At 34.2% G+C, this 16,135-nt stretch overlaps 1 protein-coding gene across 3 annotated transcripts in view; it reads left to right on the top strand.

The window, feature by feature from the left end:
- The window catches only part of Slob (Slowpoke binding protein), a 277,336-nt gene that overhangs the window by 223,501 nt on the left and 37,700 nt on the right, over nucleotides 1–16,135 (top strand). For all 3 annotated transcript variants that reach the window (XM_075296155.1, XM_075296154.1, XM_075296153.1), the window contains one exon: nucleotides 7,765–7,966. In XM_075296155.1, coding sequence (XP_075152270.1) covers nucleotides 7,765–7,966 — 202 coding nt within the window. The remainder of the gene's footprint in view (nucleotides 1–7,764; nucleotides 7,967–16,135) is intronic.

Genomic DNA, 16,135 nt, shown 5'->3' with positions numbered 1-16,135 from the left:
AAAATTTCCTGGTTTTAACAACGCTTTCAATTTTCGTGCGAGGTAGTTCATTCTTCCGATCAAACAGTTCACTTTTTTTCGGTATAGGATATCAAAGAAAAAATAGTTTGAAATCAAATCTAAGTGAGTGTTTTTTACATTTACTAGGTTTTTTACGTTTTATACAGGTATATGACGTTTTTAAATTTTTGACAGTAGAAAACCCAAAATATTACTACTCGGACCATCTCTGGAAGGGACGTAAATTTCAAAGATTCGTGTCCTAAATTTATAGAAGTAAATTTTTAAAGCTAAGATTATGTACATTCTTTTAATTATTTATCTTTATAATACAGAAAATTTTCCTTAATATGTTATTGTATAAATTGCTAACATTTGGTTGCATAATCTTGCATATTAGGTCAATATTTTTGTCGGTGTAATGTTAAAAATTTGAACTTTTAACTTCTGAAATCGTATCGTTCGATCCGATTGTCTTGTGAGAAGGGTACGTTTTATCAAATTCATTTGAAATTTTACACAGAAGAAAAATATCACCAAAAAATTTCCAATTAAAAAGTTGATTGATGTTAAACCAATTTTTCACTTAATAAATTAATTAATGCAATTAACTTTTTAATCAAGATAGAAACATTAAATTCATTAAGTCAATGATTGAAAATTTTTAAATTTTTAATTAAATAATTAATTGATTCAATGAACTTTTTAATCAAACTTAGAAGACTAGGTCAGTTAAAAAAAGTGATGGAACATTTTTTTTTAATCTTTAATTAAAAATTTATTTGAAACAATCAATTTTTAATCAAAATAAAAACACTAAGTCGGCTAAGAAAATAATTGAAAATATTTATGTTTTTAATTAAAAAATAAAGTGAGTTTAGCCGGCAACATCAATTGAAATTTGTTAATGAAATCAATTAATTTTTGAATGAAGTATTTTTTTATGCCCAATTAAAACTGTGATTGATACTACCACTGCGGTATCACAGAAGTTCACTACTGTGATATCACAGTGGACTGAATAGTCTAAGTGAGCCTGATACATCGGGCTGCCACCTAACATAACCTAACCTACTATCATTTTCGTGATTTAAGACATTTCGATTAAAAAATTATTTGGATCAATTAATTTCGTGATTGACAAACATATCCGTTACATGTTACAGTCAATTACAATCAATTTCCAGAAAAATACATATTTAATGGCACTTCGAAATTTTTCTCAATGGACGTTGTCCAATAGTTCTTCTATAAGCTGTCCAAAGATTTTTCTATGTCACGAACGAGTGAGGCAACGTATTAAGTTTTTTAAACCTCGGATGGTATTAAATCATTCAGATATAACGTGTTCTGCTCCCTCATATCAAGCAAGGGTCAAATTGTCCAAAGGATCCAAATTGCCCTACGTTGTACTTAAACTTATTCCTCCATTACACATATTCTTCTTTTTTTGCCCTCTTTTACGCTATATCATGTTAAATCATCATTTTAATTAAAACTTAAATACAATAGCACCATTTGAAATTGTCCTTGGAACTTTTCGACAACATTCTGTAGTCGTGCAGCAAAAACTTTCATGTGGAACCGAAAACGTTTTACTGCAATCTGCGTTTTTTTTTTTTGTTTCGCAGTAAAATGTCATTAATTCATGTGTGTCTTACATAGTCACTGTCACATAATTTGTTCCACATACTGGTTTGTGGATTCGCTGGCTCTGTGGGCCCATTAAGCACCAAAGCTTGGTAAACAGAGCATGGCGAAAAATCCCAGCAAGCAAGTGTAATGTAATGAAGTTAAGATAAAAAGAATGTAGTACTCAACCAAATATATGTACGTAGAGTTTTACATTAGTACATCTAAATGAAAATGGTTACATTAGGGTGTTCTGCAAAGCCATCGTGGTTGGCATCCCCATTTTGAATTCAGTCGCAGTTTCGGGCATAAACACTAAAATTTTTATCTCTTCTCAGTAATTAAAGTTTCTCACAGTGGTTCCAAATCGCTTTTTTGAAATAGTTCTGTAACATGTATTGACGTTGCATCACTTGTTAAAGTGTGAATGGAGTTCAGTGTTTTAGATGTGAATTAAATTTTTTTAATTTTTTAATGCATTCTAACGTTTGTTTGAGACGTTTGACCTCAAATATTTTCAAAAATTATATTTCATGTTAGCCTGATACCGAAACAGGCAATTGACGTCCAAATGCATTATAAAGGGTGATTCTTTTGAGGTTAGGATTTTCATGCATTAGTATTTGACAGATCACGTGGAATTTCAGACATGGTGTCAAAGAGAAAGATGCTCAGTATGCTTTGACATTTCATCATGAATAGACTTACTAACGAGCAACGCTTGCAAATCATTGAATTTTATTACCAAAATCAGTGGCAGAAAATCCGCTTTTTTATCGACAAATTTTGTTCAACGATGAGGCTCATTTCTGGTTGAATGGCTACGTAAATAAGCAAAATTGCCGCATTTGGAGTGAAGAGCAACCAGAAGCCGTTCAAGAACTGCCCATGCATCCCGAAAAATGCACTGTTTGGTGTGGTTTGTACGCTGGTGGAATCATTGGACCGTATTTTTTCAAAGATGCTGTTGGACGCAACGTTACGGTGAATGGCGATCGCTATCGTTCGATGCTAACAAACTTTTTGTTGCCAAAAATGGAAGAACTGAACTTGGTTGACATGTGGTTTCAACAAGATGGCGCTACATGCCACACAGCTCGCGATTCTATGGCCATTTTGAGGGAAAACTTCGGAGAACAATTCATCTCAAGAAATGGACCGGTAAGTTGGCCACCAAGATCATGCGATTTGACGCCTTTAGACTATTTTTTGTGGGGCTACGTCAAGTCTAAAGTCTACAGAAATAAGCCAGCAACTATTCCAGCTTTGGAAGACAACATTTCCGAAGAAATTCGGGCTATTCCGGCCGAAATGCTCGAAAAAGTTGCCCAAAATTGGACTTTCCGAATGGACCACCTAAGACGCAGCCGCGGTCAACATTTAAATGAAATTATCTTCAAAAAGTAAATGTCATGGACCAATCTAACGTTTCAAATAAAGAACCGATGAGATTTTGCAAATTTTATGCGTTTTTTTTTAAAAAAAAGTTATCAAGCTCTTAACAAATCACCCTTTATCTAATTATACAATTATTCTTCGAGCTTTATTTATTTATTTATTCAGCTATGGTAAGCCAGCTTGAAGATAAATTCATTAGTACAATAAGTGTATAATTACTTTAACGTTAAACAAAAAATGCGGACCAGAAAAAAAAATTAAGTAAGGATTAAAAAACTGGATAAAATGAACAAAATAGATAGACTCAACTTCTTTAAAATGTGACAATTACGACCAGAAACAAGGAAGTTGAGAAGAAAAAAAAACTGGTGTACGTTGGCATAATAACGGGATTGTCACAAACGGGAACAAAAATGTAAGCTGGAGACAGGAACATTCGAATCCATCAGATTATAGGAATTGGTGAGACAACAATCAGGAAACAGTAAATCAGGAAGCAGTAAATTGAAGATATAAATAGAACGGTAGAGGCAGGAACAATTTGCTGACAGATGATATAGGTTAGCAGGAACAACTTGGAAGGCAGGAACAGTGATGCGATCAGAACAGGAGAGAATTTTACTGGAAACAGATATAGATTAAGGAACATGGTTAATAGAGCCATTGAAAAGAAAACGCCAGATACCAATCTATACACGCCTGGACTGTACATGTTTCGGTTCGGGCGAATGAACCTTTACACAGCCTTTAGTATAGATCTGGCTGGGAGAGATAACTCAATTTTGGGCCCTTTATGCTAACTCCTTATGGAGAAAACATTTGGGAAATTTCCTCTTACAAATTGAATCATCTTTTCTCCCACTGTACATCATCTTTTCATATAACTTACAAGTCCCTTAATCTTATTTTTATTTCGTTTTGTTACATAGTAATGCAACAACACGAAATTTTATTTTTAGAAAGCTAATTTGTTAGAATTCACCTAATTCGACTGGGCCCAAAATTGAGTTATCTCTCCCAGCCAGATCTATACTAAAGGCTGTGGAAAGGTTCATTCGCCCGAACCGAAACATGTACAGTCCAGGCGTGTATAGATTGGTATCTGGCGTTTTCTTTTCAATGGCTCTATTAACCATGTTCCTTAACCTATATCTGTCCATAAAGCTCGAAGAATAATTGTATAATTAGATATTTTCAAAAATTCTCAATTTTTATGGATTGAATTTGCCATTTTTTCTTTTCAATGGCTCTATTAACCATGTTCCTTAATCTATATCTGTCCATAAAGCTCGAAAAATAATTGTATAATTAGATATAATGCATTTGGACGTCAATTGCCTGTTTCATTATCAGACTAACATGAAATATAATTTCCCACAAAATTTTACTAATTTGTACCATTTTATTAATTCTTGCTCCGTTTTTAATCTATTTGAAAAAAAAAATTAATTATCCGCCAAAAATATGAAAAATTCCTCAATAGTTAAAGTAAAGAATATCTTTGGGAGGACATGTTTCGAAGTGCTTTTAAAGTTGTGCCTTTAGAAGTACTTCCAACTTTTTTTCTGGGTTGGTTTTCTGAAATATGGGGCTACCAATAAACCAAACCTAACTTAAAGTCGACTTGATTCTCAATTGCTACACACAGAAATTCATATATTTTTCAATCACGAAATTAATTCATCCAATTATGTTAATTTACAATTAAAATATCTTCAATCATAGAAGTAATAGTATCAATCACCAAAATCATCAAAAATTAAAATAGTAATTAGTAAAATTGATTGTTTTGATTAATTAAAAAATTAATTGAATCACTTAAAATTTTAATCAAATTTTTATAAATGCAATTAAAATATTAATCTAAAAATTGTGATGCTACTTTTTTCTGTGCCTAATTTAAATACGAGTGACATGAATTTTTTTATGAATACATGAATAATAACATTAGTTTAGAAAATAAATATTTTTTTATACCCTCCATCATAGGATGGGGGTATATTAACTTTGTCATTCCGTTTGTAACACATCGAAATATTGCTCTAAGACCCCATAAAGTATATATATTCTGGGTCGTGGTGAAATTCTGAGTCGATCTAAGCATGTCCGTCCGTCCGTCCGTCTGTTGAAATCACGCTAACTTCCGAACGAAACAAGCTATCGACTTGAAACTTGGCACAAGTAGTTGTTATCGATGTAGGTCGGATGGTATTGAAAATGGGCCATATCGGTCTACTTTTACGTATAGCCCCCATATAAAGGGACCCTCAGATTTGGCTTGTGGAGCTTCTAACAGAAGCATATTTCATCCGATCCGGCTGAAATTTGGTATATGGTGTTGGTATATGCTCTCTAACAACCATGCAAAAATTGGTCCACATCGGTCCATAATTATATATAGCCCCCATATAAACCGATCCCCAGATTTGGCTTGCATAGCCTAAAAGAGAAGCAAATTTCATCCGATCCGGCTGAAATTTGGTACATGGTGTTGGTATATAGCCTCTAACAACCATGCAAAAATGGGTCCACATCGGTCCATAATTATATATAGCCCCCATATAAACCGATCCCCAGATTTGGCTTGCGGAGCCTCAAAGAGAAGAAAATTTCATCCGATCTAGCTGAAATTTGGTACATGATGTTGGTATATGGTCTCTAACAACCATGCAAAAATTTGTCCATACCGGTCCATAATTATATATAGCCCCCATATAAACCGATCCCCAGATTTGGCTTGCGGAGCCTCAAAGAGAAGCAAATTTCATCCGATCCGGCTGAAATTTGGTACATGATGTTGGTATATGAAATTTGGTACATGATATTGGTATATGGTCTCTAACAACCATGCAAAAATTGGTCCACATCGGTTCATAATTATGTATAGCCCCCATTCAAACCGATCCCCAGATTTGGCTTGCGAAGTCTCCAAGAGAAGCAAATTTCATCCAATCCGGTTGTAATTTGGAACATGGTGTTAGTATATGATCTTTAACAACCGTGCCAGAATTGGTCCATATCGGTCCATAATTATATATAGCCCCCATATAAAACGTACTCCAGATTTGACCTCCGGAGCCTCTTGGAGGAGCAAAATTCATCCGATCCGGTTCATATTAGGAACGTGGTGTTAGTATATGGTCTCTAACAACCATACCAAAATTGGTCCAATCACACAAAAATTGGTCCATATCGGTTCATAATCATGGTTGCCACTAGAGCCAAAAATAATCTACCAAAATTTTATTTCTATAGAAAATTTTGTCAAAATTTTATTTCTAGATAAAATTTTGTTAAAATTTTATTAAAATTTTCATCATTGTCAAAATTTTATTTCTATAGAAAATTTTGTTCAAATTTTATTCGGTTCATAATCATGGTTGCCACTCGAGCCAAAAATAATTTACCAAGATTTTAATTTTATAGAAAATTTTGTCAAAAGTTTATTTCTATAGAAAATTTTGTTAAAATTTTATTTCCGTAGAAATTTTTGTCAAAATTTTCTTTCTATAGCAAATTTTGTCAAAATTTTTATTCTATAGAAAATTTTGTTAAAATTTTATTTCTGTAGAAAATTTTGTCAACATTTTATGTCTACTTTGTCAAACTGAATTATAACGTATTGGATCGATCTTTTTTGATTTAATATATACCACGTATGGACTTACATACAATTTAGAAGATGGTGTTAGGAGGTTTTAAGATACCTTGTCATCGGCAAGCGTTACCGCAACTTAAGTAATTCGATTCTGGATGGTAGTGTTTAGAAGAAGTTTCTACGCAATCCATGATGGAGGGTACATAAGCTTCGGCCTGGCCGAACTTACGGCCGTATATACTTGTTTTCATGTACATTTGATGAGATGTGACTTTTCTTGTGTATTCTGATCTGCTCGATTCGAAAAAAAATTTAAAAAATTTTTTATGGAACCGTTTTTGACATATCCCGTTATATACCTTTCATTTAAGTACCAAAAGGACATTTCTAGCTCGACATATAATTTGTTTAGTGAAAAAAGAGCGAAAAACAAAAAAAAATCTCAAAAACTGTTCCATAAAAACTTTTAAACATTTTTTTCGAATTCAGCAGATCAAAATACATAAGAAAAGTCACCTCTCATCAAATGTACATTTTCAGTGTAAACTAGTATAATCGAAGCACCTTAAGTCCTACTTTCTCAGTGTATTTTATTGAAAATCTTCGCCGGCGCAATTTTGAAATACGATTTAAAATTGGAGTAAAAACCAGACGCTTTCCTTTTAATGTGATAACTCATGTCACACTGTTACACCGATTCACTCTAATACTCTTTTACGTAGATCTACGAAAAATTCATTTAATTATAATCTCAGACATATGTCACATGAATCAGCGGATGTTGCTATTTAGTTTGCATTGTTCAAAGTATGAAATAATTAAGAGTCACAATGGTCGGAATTTCGTTGTAATAAAAGAAGAAACCACAATGCTAAGGTAGATATACGAACATTTATAATTGCACTAATTGAGGATACAATACTCGTAGTCTGATTGTCTGTCCTTGCTTGACAGTTTTGTAGGCAAACCAAAAAGTCGAAACTGCTTTCATCCGGTAGTTAATTCAGTTACCGAACAGTTAACATACAATCCCCCACATTCATATAAATTTATACACATCCTGATCTGTGTTTCCGTTTCCTCTTGATGTCATTGCATTTATTTACTCTTTTCGTATCGTTTTCCCCTCCCTATAGATTATCTGGCCTAGAGAATGGTTTACTTGGACTATCATCGCGCATAAATGCTGTTATGTGGTCACGTTCAACGACAGACATCGAAAATGTTGATATCATTTGTTTTGGCCATTTACTGTACGAGATGTGTATGGGCCAAGAGATGACAACACCAAAACCGTCCATGAGAGTTTTAGAAATGGAAATGGAACAATATCCACAGGTAAGTGTCGAACATATTTTAATGCCTCATTTTGGTTTAGGTAACTTTAGCTATGTTAATATAGATAGATGCAAATGACAAATAACCGATAACCAAATTGAACAACACGATAATTGAATAGTAAATTTGAGATAAAATAAAACTAAATCTGAATATATTTTTAATTGTCGTATTATATGATTGTAAATTACAGAGGATAGATAGAAGAAATGAAATTCAGAGTTTGTGTTATGTGCAAAGAGGAAAAAAAATTAAATGTTCACCCGTGTTACAAACTTTTGCAAAAATAACGTTACTTTTTCCAAATTAGCAATTTTTTTGGCATTAAATTCTAACAACAAATAGAAACCAAGAAAGCTAACAACAAATATAAAACAAATTTATTTAACTAAACTAGTCAAAATTCTAAAAAACCAGTAGGGAAAGTCGTGCGGCACCGACTATTTTTACCCTGCACTACTTTGTGGATCATCATTTTCGATACCATCTCCTATTCTTCCAGTTTGTTGGGTTCTATATATAAAAAGGTTCATATTTCCAAAATTTTTTAGGCTTCTACAGGATTTGTTGGCTTAAAATTTAAATCGGCTAATGCCCTTGATGGAAGCACAATGTTAGTAAAAACAAGTATATACGGCCGTAAGTTCGGCCAGGCCGAAGCTTATGTACCCTCCATCATGGATTGCGTAGAAACTTCATCTAAACACTGCCATCCACAATCGAATTACTTAAGTTGCGGTAACGCTTGCCGATGGCAAGGTATCTTAAAACCTCCTAACACCATCTTCTAAATTGTATGTAAGTCCATACGTGGTATATATTAAATCAAAAAAGATCGATCCAATACGTATATAATTCAGTTTGACAAAGTAGACATAAAATGTTGACAAAATTTTCTACAGAAATAAAATTTCAACAAAATTTTCTATAGAAATAACATTTTCACAAAATTTTCTATAGAAATAAAAATTTTGACAAAATTTTCTATAGAAAGAAAATTTTGACAAAAATTTTTCAGAAATAAAATTTTAACAAATTTTTCTATAGAAATAAACTTTTGACAAAATTTTCTATAGAAATAAAATCTTGGTAGATTATTTTTGGCTCTAGTGGCAACCATGATTATGAACCGAATAAAATTTGAACAAAATTTTCTATAGAAATAAAATTTTGACAAAATTTTCTATAGAAATAAAATTTTGACAATGATTAAAATTTTATTATGAACCGAATAAAATTTGAACAAAATTTTCTCTAGAAATAAAATTTTGACAAAATTTTCTATAGAAATAAAATTTTGACAAAATTTTCTATAGAAATAAAATTTTGACAAAATTTTCTATAGAAATAAAATTTTGGTAGATTATTTTTGGCTCTAGTGGCAACCATGATTATGAACCGATATGGACCAATTTTTGTGTGATTGGACCAATTTTGGTATGGTTGTTAGCGACCATATACTAACAACACGTGCCTAATTTGAACCGGATCGGATGAATTTTGCTCCTCCAAGAGGCTCCGGAGGTCAAATCTGGAGAATGTTTTATATGGGGGCTATATATAATTATGGACCGATATGGACCAATTCTGGCACGGTTGTTAAGGATCATATACTAACACCATGTTCCAAATTACAACCGGATTGGATGAAATTTGCTTCTCTTCGAGACTTCGCAAGCCAAATCTGGGGATCGGTTTATATGGGGGCTATATATAATTATGAACCGATGTGGACCAATTTTTGCATGGTTGTTAGAGACCATATACCAATACTATGTACCAAATTTCTGCCGGATCGGATGCAATTTGCTTCTTTTTGAGGCTCCGCAAGCCAAATCTGGGGATCGGTTTATATGGGGGCTATATATAATTATGGACCGATGTTGACCAATTTTTGCGTGATTATTAGAGACCATATACCAACACCATGTACCAAATTTCAGCCGGATCGGATGAAATATGCTTCTATTAGAGGCTCCACAAGCCAAATCTGAGGGTCCCTTTATATGGGGGCTATACGTAAAAGTGGACCGATATGGCCCATTTTCAATACCATCCGACCTACATCGATAACAACTACTTGTGCCAAGTTTCAAGTCGATAGCTTGTTTCGTTCGGAAGTTAGCGTGATTTCAACAGACGGACGGACGGACGGACGGACATGCTTAGATCGACTCAGAATTTCACCACGACCCAGAATATATATATATACTTTATGGGGTCTTAGAGCAATATTTCGATGTGTTACAAACGGAATGACAAAGTTAATATACCCCCATCCTATGATGGAGGGTATAACAAGTAAGGAAGGTCTAAAGTCGGGCGGGGCCGACTATATTATACCTTGCACCACTTTGTAAGTCCACATTTTCGATACCATATCAAATCCGTCAAATGTGTTAAGTGCTATATATAAAGGTGTTGGTGCCAAATACATACATTTAAATTTGACTCCATCTGAACAAAATTTGTAATCTCTAGACTTAAAATTTAAGTCGGCTAATGCCACACTAAGTTAGTATGGGAAACATTTTAATCTGAACCAATTTTGAGGCAACTTCGCAAAAGTGTATTTATGATTTATCGGTCGATAGATATGTATTAGACATAAAGGAAAAATTGAGTCACTTTTACAAGTTTTCGACTTAGCAATGGCGATTTTATAAGGAAAATGTGGGTATTTTGGCCAGTTTTGCCCAAATCGAAAAAAACATATATATGGAAGCTATATAGAAATCTGAACTGATTTCAACCAAATTTGACATGCATTCTTAGTATTTTAATTATATTCCCTGTGCAAAATTTCACGTAAATCGGACTACAACTTTGACCTCTGTGGTCATATGACGGAAAATCGGGCGAAAGATATATATGGAAGCTATATCTAAATCTGAACCGATTTCAATAAAATTCAGCACACTTAACTACACTACTAATTGTACTCATAGTGCAAAATTTCAACCAAATTAGGGTAAAACTCTGGCTTCTGGAGCCAAATAAGTCCATATCGGGCGAAAGATATATATGGGAACTATATCTAAATCTGAACCGATTTCTTTCAAAATTAATTGGGTTCTATTCTGACCCAAAACAGAAGCTTGTGCCAAATTTGAAATCTATTGGACTAAAACTGTGACCTTTGATTACAAAAATGTGTTCACAGACAGACAGACGGACGGACAGATGGACATGGCTATATCGAGTCAGGGATCGATCCTGAGCAATATTACCAAAGACTCCATGTGTCTATTTCGTTCCATTCTGGGGACACTGTTCCACAGTGTGACGCAGGGTATAATTAAAAGTTGATAAACTAAAACCTATAGCCGTGGGGACTAATTGTAGAAGCTACCGTGGTGCAATGGTTAGCATGCCGGCTTTGACCAAACACCAAAAAGTTTTTCAGCGGTTGATTATCCCACCTAAGTAATGCTGGTGACATTTCTGAAGTATTTCAAAAGCTTCTCTAAGTGGTTTCACTGCGATGTGGAACGCCGTCCGAACTCGGCTATAAAAAGGAGGTCCCTTGAGCTTAACATAGAATCGGGCAGCACTCAGGGATAAGAGAGAAGTTCACCACTGTGATATCACAATGGACTGAATAGTCTAAGTGGGCCTGAAATATCGGGCTTCCACTATACCAAACCAAAAACCAAACCAATTCGCTCTAGCCATACAAAATTTCAAAGAGTCATCTATAACCGTTCCCAAATGACGGACATTTTGCTATTTGCATTATCTCACCCTTTTATGGTACGTGAAGGAGTGGTCCGATCGGAACCAAAATTTACATTTGTCTTAGGTTTGACCATAAACACAGCTTCGTAAAGTTTCGTTCCTTCTATTTTTATCCATTCGTTATATGGGATCGGGATTCGTTATATGGGATCCTAGGTCGCAATTTTAGTCAATCAACTTCAAATTTGGTACAAGTAGGTGTTTTGGGTCAGAATAGAACCCTATTGAATTTGGGAGAAATCGGCTTAATTTTAGATATAGCCCCCATAGATATCTTTCGCCCAATATTAATTTACTATATGGCCCCAGAAGCCAGAGTTTTAGTCTAAGTTGCTTTTAATTTTGCATAAGAAGTGCAATTGATAGTGTCGTGCAAATTTGGTTGAAATCGGTTTAGATATTGCACCCATATATATGAAGGACGAGTTTAGAGCGGCTAGGAGACATGCTAATTCCGTGATTAAAAGAGCCAAGATTGCTTATTATAATGATATATTTCACACAGCAGTAGGAACGAAAAATACATGGAGGACTATAAAAGCGATTGGAGTCGTGAATTCTACTAAGAGGATATGCAATCAAGATGCTAACATTCTGAATTAGCAATTATAGGATTTACGGCACCCCAAGTAGATACTGATTTCCACGATTTCGGTAGGAATTTACCCCAGGAATTGGAAGGAGATACTGATTTTGAATTTAGTTGTGTGACGGAGAATGATGTGTTTCGCTCCTTCTGTGAGGTGAAATCAAACTCGATAGGATACGACAATATTGATCCGAGGTTTATTAAAATTCTACTTTCTGCAATATTACCATATGTGACGTATATTTTTAATTCCATTTTAACATCAAGTTACTTTCCTAGAGTTTGGCGACATGCTAAGGTAATCCCAATTCCGAAGGGAAATTCCGAATTTCGGCCCATTTCTTTATTGCCTTTTTTATCCAAGGTTTTTGAGAAAATTGTACAGAGACAAATGACAGAATATATGTCTTTTAATGATCTTTTAGTCGTCAGCCAATCTGGATTTCGCTCGGGTCATAGTTATGTGACTGCTTTGGCTGATGTCTGCGAGGATTTGAGAAAGGAACAAGATAGTGGGAAGGTATCTATTAGGGGTGTGCACGTGACACGAAATTGTCGTGAGTCACGCTGATGGCAACGGCGTGAGAGTGCGTAAGCGTGATTAACCAAACAAACGTCGTGCGTGAGCGTGAACGACGAAAATAATATCTTCGTGAGAGTGCGTGAGTAACGAATTTCGGAAAAACACGCTCACGAAAATAATCCCGATTACGAACATAAAATGCTTACGAGTTCAATTCAATTTTAGTGACATCCTAAGTGTTAAAAGTTTTATAACGCTCTCGATTTTAATCATACTCATATTTTCAGTCAGGTTCTATAGGTAAATTACTCATAAAATTATTTGTGAGTCACGATATTTTTTGTGAGTCACGATATTTTTCGTGAGTCACGACATTTAAAAGATTTTCGTGCGTGAGTACAAAGTTTCCTTTCGTGAGCGTGAGTCCTACTAAAAAATATCGTGCGTGAGTGTGCGTGAATAAGATTTCTCCGTCGTGAGTGTGCGTAAGCGTGAGTAAAATATTACTCACATGCACACCTCTAGTATCAATGCTCGTATAACTTGATCACTCAAATGCATTTGACACAGTGGATCACGACCTTCTATGTCTCAAATTGAGATACATTTTTAATTTCTCTTGAAGCGCGGCACGTCTTTTAGCATCGTATGTTATCTTGCTGGAAGGGTACAGACGGTTTATACGGGAAATGGAATATCAGACACATTCCACATGTCACGAGGTGTTCCACAGGGTTCGACGCTAGGGCCACTTCTCTTCTCGGTATATATTAATGATTTTACTCAATAGCAAGATTCATATGTATGCTGACGATATTCAGATATATCTTGCACAGGATCATATTAATATTGTGGCAGGTCAGGCATATGCTAAGTTGAGATCACTATGGTTTGCACAAAGATTGACTAAGACATATGTCACGCCCTCTTTGTTATACGGATGCGAATTGTTTGCTGATTGTGACGCGGCAAGCAAACGTAAACTTAATTGTGTCTATAATGGTGTAGTAATATATGTATACGGATTGAGGCGTTATGACCCTATTTCACGATATAGATCCTTGGTATTTGGGGTATCATTTGATGATACGATTAATATAAGATCACTTGTATTCCTTCACAAAATAATCAACTCGGGTCAACCACGGTATTTATAAAAACTTGGAAATTTTAAAATTTTCCCACATTTTTAATAAATAACTATCGACCAATAAATCATAATTGCACATTTGCGAATTTGCATCAAAATGGCTTTAGATTTAAATATTTCCCATTTTTATACCCTAAACCACATAGTGGTTTGATCTGCTTTGATCTGCCAAAAAATGTGCCTACAAGAATTATTGACTTTAGACCCCATAAAATAAATACCGATCGACTCAGCATCACCTCCTAAGTCGATCTAGCGCTTGGTGTCCGTCCGTCCGTCCATGTATTTGTTGTTCGCAGGATTCAGGTCGCATTATTAACCTATTTTGATAAAATTTGGTATGAGGCGTTTTTTGTTACGAGGACGAACGCTATTGAATTTGGAAAAAATCCGATCAAATTTAGATATAGCTCCCATATATATGTATCGCCCGATTTCGATAAATGGGGTCAGATTGCGTTCATTTACTAAGCGATCGGCGTCAAATTTGCCACAAAGTAATCCAATAGACCACCCTTTAAGTGTGCCAAATTTCATCGAAATCGGTTCAGAATTAGATATAGCTCCCATTTATATATATCGCCCGATTTTCCCAAATTTGGTCACAAGTCCCTTATTTATCAACCGATCTGACTCACAGTTGGCCAAATCTAATTTTCTATAGTACTTACTATATGTGCAAAAAAACATCGAAATCGGTTCAGATTTAGCTATAGCTCCCATATATATGCATCGATCGATTTTCCCAAATTTGGCCATAATACTATTATTTATTAACCAATGTTGCTCAAATTTCAAATGTACATGTATGAGCTGATTGTATTTAGACTTATATGTAGCTCTTACATAAATCTATTATCCTATTTTCAGAAATTCGGCTTTATTACTAATTCAGTAGGGGTGATTTAGGGCAGGGCTGTGGAGTCGAGTCAATTTTGCTCGACTCCGGCTCCGACTCCAGCATTTCTTATTAGCCTCGACTCCGGAGTCGACTCCGGTAGGTGTACTTAAATATCATTTTAACAGTATTCCAATTGTAATTTTAAGGTGTAGTGTTCCAAAAATATACCGATATAAGTATTCTATTTTTCCATATATTTTTATATGTCCAAAAGAACTCTAATTTTAAATTTTGATACGACTCAACGTATCAAAATTTAAAACATTTTAGGGATATAAAGAACTCTACATTTTACTGTCAGGCCAATAAATTAAAAGTACGACACAACCCAGCAAAAAAAAAGCGTCGCCAAAAAAGTAATAGGACGGAAGTCCTCCATTTCAACAGTCGTTGCACAGAATTTGCATCACTTTTATAGGTGTGATCCGAATTCAATGTTTTGGATGTAAATTAAAAAATTCTGTGATATTTTGTCAAATAAATAATTTTTATATTTTTTTAAATTTTTAATGGATTCGTTTGACCTCAAATATTTTCAAAAATTCACAATATTTTTCAGATTGGATTTAGCATTTTTTTAAGTTAAAATTACCCATTAAAGTATGAAAAAACAAGTTATAAAAAATTGAATTAAAATAACTTCCTGGGTAGTTAAAATAAAGAACATCATTGGGAGTGCATCTTCTGGAAGTGGTTTTAAAATTGAGTCTTTGGAAGAACTTCCAAATTTTTTTGCTGGGAAGACTATATAGAGACCACGTCAAAATATGGATAACAACAATATTCAGAATATGTATTTATAAAAACAAAAAATTTAAAAAACAATTCAATATAAAAAATAAAAATACACAAAAATCAAAATATCGGGCTAATCAGATAGAAAGTTTAGATGTTAATGTGTCGGATATAGAAAACAAACATAAACTGCCAAAAATTAGGACGGGCGGAATTTTAAATAACCACTACCATACAACAGGAATGACAGGAATAGCTGGACAGCTACGAATATTGTTTCTATAGAAGTAAAATGGTGAAACATCGATTTATAAATGGTCTATGGACATTAGAAGCCATTAATTTAATGTAAAGAATTTCGAGTGGCTTTGATAAACAAACTTTCTCCCAAAAGACCGGCTCAGATGGCTCGTTGGCAGAGGTTTAATTTAAAATTACAGCCTCCAAGGACATCGGGTGTATATGGATATTTCTCAAGTAATTATCTCCATACACAAAATCTGGGCCGACCGGAAATTTCCGTATTTATTTAT

Source organism: Haematobia irritans, chromosome 2 (assembly GCF_050003625.1).
Source record: "Haematobia irritans isolate KBUSLIRL chromosome 2, ASM5000362v1, whole genome shotgun sequence".
Classification (NCBI taxonomy): domain Eukaryota; kingdom Metazoa; phylum Arthropoda; class Insecta; order Diptera; family Muscidae; genus Haematobia; species Haematobia irritans.
The sequence above is the reverse complement of the archived record's forward strand: the minus strand, read 5'-3'. Positions and strand labels throughout refer to the sequence as shown.